At 46.9% G+C, this 5,143-nt stretch overlaps 1 protein-coding gene across 1 annotated transcript; it reads right to left on the bottom strand.

Moving 5' to 3' along the window:
* Positions 1 to 2,673: 2,673 nt before the first annotated feature.
* On the bottom strand, positions 2,674 to 3,009 carry LOC311114377 (calcium-activated potassium channel subunit beta-4-like; the record flags this gene model as incomplete). The annotated part of the gene is made up of 1 exon (XM_084189634.1): positions 2,674 to 3,009. A coding segment is annotated over one exon (336 nt), but the record flags the coding sequence as incomplete, so codon positions are not given.
* Between the last annotated feature and the right edge of the window lie 2,134 nt (positions 3,010 to 5,143).

Raw genomic sequence — 5,143 nt, 5'->3', positions numbered from 1 at the left:
GAATGAACTTTGATCGCTTTTATTATAATTTTTACATTGCAAAAAGTGAAAATTATTTATCATGCAAACGTTACCGGATCTGACCAAATAGGTTCCGGAACAAAACAGTCCAAAACGGAGAGGTGGGATCCGGCTCAAATGAAGCACTGCTCTGCTCCCCGCTCCCCTCACCCCCCAGAGCGATTTACAGTTAGTGCATACATTATTTTATTTTTCATACTGGCCCCCCCGTGGGAATCGAACCCACAACCCTGGCGTTGCAAACACCATGCTCTACCAACTGAGCTACATTCCTGCCGGCCATTCCCTCCCCTACCCTGGACGACGCTGGGCCAATTGTGCGCCGCCCCGTGGGTCTCCCGGTCGCGGCCGGCTACGACAGAGCCTGGATTCGAACCAGGATCTCTAGTGGCACAGCTAGCACTGCGATGCAGTGGAGGAGGGGGGAGGAAGAGCAGGGGAGGAGGAGGCGGGGGGAGGCAGAGCAGGGGAGGAGGAGGAGGGGAGGCAGAGCAGGGGGAGGAGGAGGGGAGGCAGAGCAGGGGGAGCAGGGATTCAGACTGAAGTACAAAAGTAGCCTGTCAATACCGATACACACTGATACACGCGCACACATACACACACACACACACAGACATACACACACACACGGATACAATCAGCTTTCTTTAATTTCCTTCCTCAGACATCCATACATAAGTACGGCTAGTTGGCACGTTCTCCAGGATCTTTAAATGAAAGCCTTCGTGTTGGTGCTTCAACAGCTAAGGAAACCAATAACTGACCCAAAAAATCCCTGATTCATTTAAGAGACTTTGGCTGTGTTTACTAGGCAGCCCAATTCTGATCTTTTTTTTCACTAATTGGTCTTTTGACCAATCAGATCAGCTCTGAAAAGATATGATGTGAAAAGATCTGATGTGATTGGTCAAAAGACCAGTTAGTGGGAAAAAATATCAGAATTGGGCTGCCTGTATAAACACAGCCTTTTTGAAGCAGCTTTTCGCATTTCCACAAGTCACTGAGTGATTCATACTGTTAACTCATTCAACCCCTCGTTCATATTGCCTGCTTACTGTTAACTCATTCAACCCCTCGTTCATATTGCCTGCTTACTGTTAACTCATTCAACCCCTTGTTCCTAATGCCTGCTTACTGTTAACTCATTCAACCCCTCGTTCCTTTTGCCTGCTTACTGTTAACTCATTCAACCCCTCGTTCCTATTGCCTGCTTACTGTTAACTCATTCAACCCCTAGTTCCTTTTGCCTGCTTATTGTTAACTCATTCAACCCCTCGTTCCTTTTGCCTGCTTACTGTTAACTCATTCAACCCCTCGTTCCTATTGCCTGCTTACTGTTAACTCATTCAACCCCTTGTTCCTATGGTAGCCAGCCAAACAATGTTATCACTTCTTTCCTTTCAGTGGCACGGTCTACATTCATTCTAACCTCGTCCCCAGGCTCAGGCTCAATTGCTACCGCATGTAGAGAGCAGGCTGGAATTACATTTGTCCTAAATGGTACCTTATTACTTTAGATCACCCTATTCCCTCGCCCACTACTTTTGGTCACCCTATTCCCTAGTGGCCAAAAGTAGCGCACTAAATCACTGTTCAAAGCTGCGCTCCTGTTGCCATAGAACCCAGTCAGTAAACGGAGGAGGAGAGGAGGGGAAGGAGGAGGAGAGGAGGGGAAGGAGGAGAGGAGAGGAAGGAGGAGAGGAGGGGGAAGAGGAGAGGAGGGGGAGGAGGAGGAGAAGGAGGGGAAGGAGGAAAGGAGGGGGAAGAGAGGAGGGGGAGGAGGAGAGGAGGGGGAGGAGGAGGAGGGGGAGGGGCAGGAGGAGAGGAGGAGGGGGAAGGGCAGGAGGAGAGGAGGGGACGGAGGAGGTGAATGCCCTACAGTACCCCCTCAAAGGCATAAACACACTATCTACAGAAGAACACAAGATGAGAAGGTTGGGTTTCAACCCTTCTGAAGTCAGCTATAAATAACGGATGATGATGATGATGATGATTACAGAGAATCTGAAGACGTTCTCAAAAGGACCAAGACATTCCCTGATCCGTAGTCTGAGAGGTGTACGTCTGAAAAGTTATATCTAAATAAAAGCCTTCACACACAACGGAACTACAGAGCTTAATGGACTTACTGACACCTTCCCTCACACAGACCTTTGGCATTTAAGTTGTGTTGATGTCATAATGGGCTTTCTGTCCCAAAGGAGTCATTTTGTCATCTCTGTTCCTCATCATCACAGTTGAGGTTCTCTTTGTGAGTGATGATGAGGCTGTGTCTCTAGAATAGACTTGGACAGCTGTAGATCCTCTTAGGCTCGCTGTGAAGTGACTTTTATGAAAGTTAAACTCATTATTTAAGTCTGTGACTTTGTGCCATGTCTTTGGAGTAGTAATAGCAAGAATGTTATTTGGTCTTTAGAATACACAAAGTTTGTTTACATTAACATAGTTTTTGTTTTTGTTTTTAAACAGGCAATCCATTAGCCTAATATCCGTCTACGTCATGTCAACAAACTGAGACTGGGAACTTTTCCAGCCAGACACTTTGCCTAGCTACTGTATTGATCGTTCACAGCTTTGCATTCATTAACGTGCAACTATAAAGTCTAGACTGCTCCTTCCCAGTGTTCTCGTTCTAGAGTTCTAGTCATTTACCTTAGGGTTCAGCACCAGTTGCTGTTCATCAAAATGCAGCAGAGCCACGGAGTTCGACTCGGAATTATTGACGAATATCTGCAGACACGGATACAGCGACGTCCCCTTGCAGTCCGCCCCGCACGTGAACACGCACTCGAACATCTCCTCCGGTCTGAGCACGGACACCACGGTGCAGTTTGCCGGTTTGCTCTGCATGCTCTGTAGAGTGGGACTCAGCCAGCAGAACCCGAGGATAAAGAGGGACAGGATGCCACAGACGATGAGGAACAGTCCTAGTCGGATACTCTTATCCTCCGCCTCCGAGTACTCGTAGGACACCCTCATTTTCGCCATTATGGTCCTCGTCGGTCTGAAAAGAGCTCGAAAGTGACGGAGAGGAGAGCTGGAGAGGGGCGTCTCTCTCTTTCTCTGCGCTGTGTTGCCCCGAACACGGGCAGCCTCCTCTAGAAAATCGACCCTCTCATTCTACCCGACTCGGCTCTCTCTTCTTCTGCTGTCTGTATGTTCTCTTTCTTTCTTTCTCTCTCACCCCGGTGTCAACGAGGATAACTTTGCGAAAGCAAAGCAGCTGCGGTCCAGCCTGTGCCTGCCCCCCTCCTCCCCTCGCACTTATGCTCGTGATACCTACTTCATATCACAACGGTCCGTCCATATTTGGATTTTGCTGAAAGGCTGGATGTTGCATCTGGGATTAGGTAAACCTTTTAAACAGGAATAGCACAGGGAGGGTTCGGAGTGAATGCCCCTTCATTGACTGACGATCAGATGATGCGCGGCAGCGGTCCCTCGCCTCCCCTGGCTCCGACATCCATCACTTCGCTGCGGACTGGCTGGTCTACTGTTGCCCTTTGGAGATGGAGACGGCTCTCTCTGCTCTCTTTCCCTCTGGCGAGGCCCTGGCAAGGTGCCAAGGAGGTCTGAGGACCAGCCCATATAGCCTGAGGCGGGGAGCTTTCTAGAGTTAAAAATAGGTGTCTTCTGCTGACACCAAATGCACTATTACAAGGCAAGCGCAAATATCAACACTGAAGTAGCCAAGGCTACCAACTTCATTACGTTGATTGGACGGTCTTGATTTGATGCATCACTACAGGGTGCACGTGTTGACAGAGTAGGCTAGCTGGTTACTGTCAAAACGTTCAATGACACAAATAATGACCTACATCATAACTTGGCATACAAGAACAAAGCTTATAGTTGACCAATCAAAAAGCAAATCAGCAGTGCCCGCCAATGATTACGGTGGTCGGTGGCGTGCACGTGCCTGAAAAGCCTAAAGCCAGTCTGCAGCTGTCCATTCCTAGATGTATAGAATCATTTTGGACTATACACGCACACGCACACGCACATAGCGTTTCATCATAAAGGGCCATTACCCAGTGGTAATTCTATTCATTTCATCTTTATAAAGACCCAGTTTACTGTCTGAAATTATTTTTTGGGGTGAAATCATTGGAACACGCTTGTCAACTCTGATTTGTATCTTTTAATGGGGAAATGACAAAAGTTCAGCAAGTGTAACGTTGAATAATAATTGAAACTGTTTTCATAAAAGTTATGAATATTTTATATTAACAAAGGATTTATAGATTATGCTGACATCTAGATGCAGGGACAAATCAGCCTTACTATAGCCTACTACACAATCAACCTTGGTTGCATCTTAACCTCCTCCCCAGGCTCAATCGCAGAGACGGCTGGGCTCTTTTCATCCCAATTCCAACCTCTATCTCTATTCACACATGCCCAGTTTATTGTCCCTAATCTTTGAATATAACAGACGCGATTAAAAGTAACCTTCCCTGGATCTGATGACTGGCCTAGACTTTAGCTCAGAGGGCTCACACCATTGTGCCTTGCAGAATACCCGGATTCAAACCCAGTTCAGTTGGATACATAAAGGATTAGAATAGCAGAAACGAACCTTGGTTGCATCCGTAGGTTTACCTCGCCCCCAGGCTTAATTGCTATACCGGTATATAGAGAGAGATGGCTGGGATTGGGATGAGATTATTTGCACTCCAATCCCAATCTACATTCTATAGGAGCGGACTGGCCATCTGGTGTTTTGGGCAAATGCCAGATTGGCTGGTCCATTTTTAGGCGAATGGGCCTGTCTAACTTTTTTTTTTTTTGTGTGCAAAATTATAATTCTCTGGCTAATAATGGGGGCCTCAAGGAATAAAATGGTCCAGTGTGTTAGAAATGCCAGAGCCGATTTCTGGTCCCCGTCCATCCTAGCCAATCTCCATCTCTACTTTTCACATATGTCCAGTCTCCTTGTCCTCCCTGATCTGCGGATGTAACAGAGGTAGTTTAGTAAACCATGCTCAGCTGATAACCTTAATTGACGACCTGAAAGATTTGTGTTAGCTCCCCAAGCTAATGCCTAGGCTTTATTTTACATTTTACATTTTAGTCATTTAGCAGACGCTCTTATCCAGAGCGACTTACAGTTAGTTAGTGC

This window comes from Coregonus lavaretus, assembly GCF_964263955.1.
Source record: "Coregonus lavaretus genome assembly, contig: HAP1_SCAFFOLD_4028, whole genome shotgun sequence".
NCBI classification, from domain to species: Eukaryota; Metazoa; Chordata; class Actinopteri; order Salmoniformes; family Salmonidae; genus Coregonus; species Coregonus lavaretus.
Note: the sequence above shows the minus strand (reverse complement) of the source record. Positions and strands in the feature narration are given on the sequence as shown.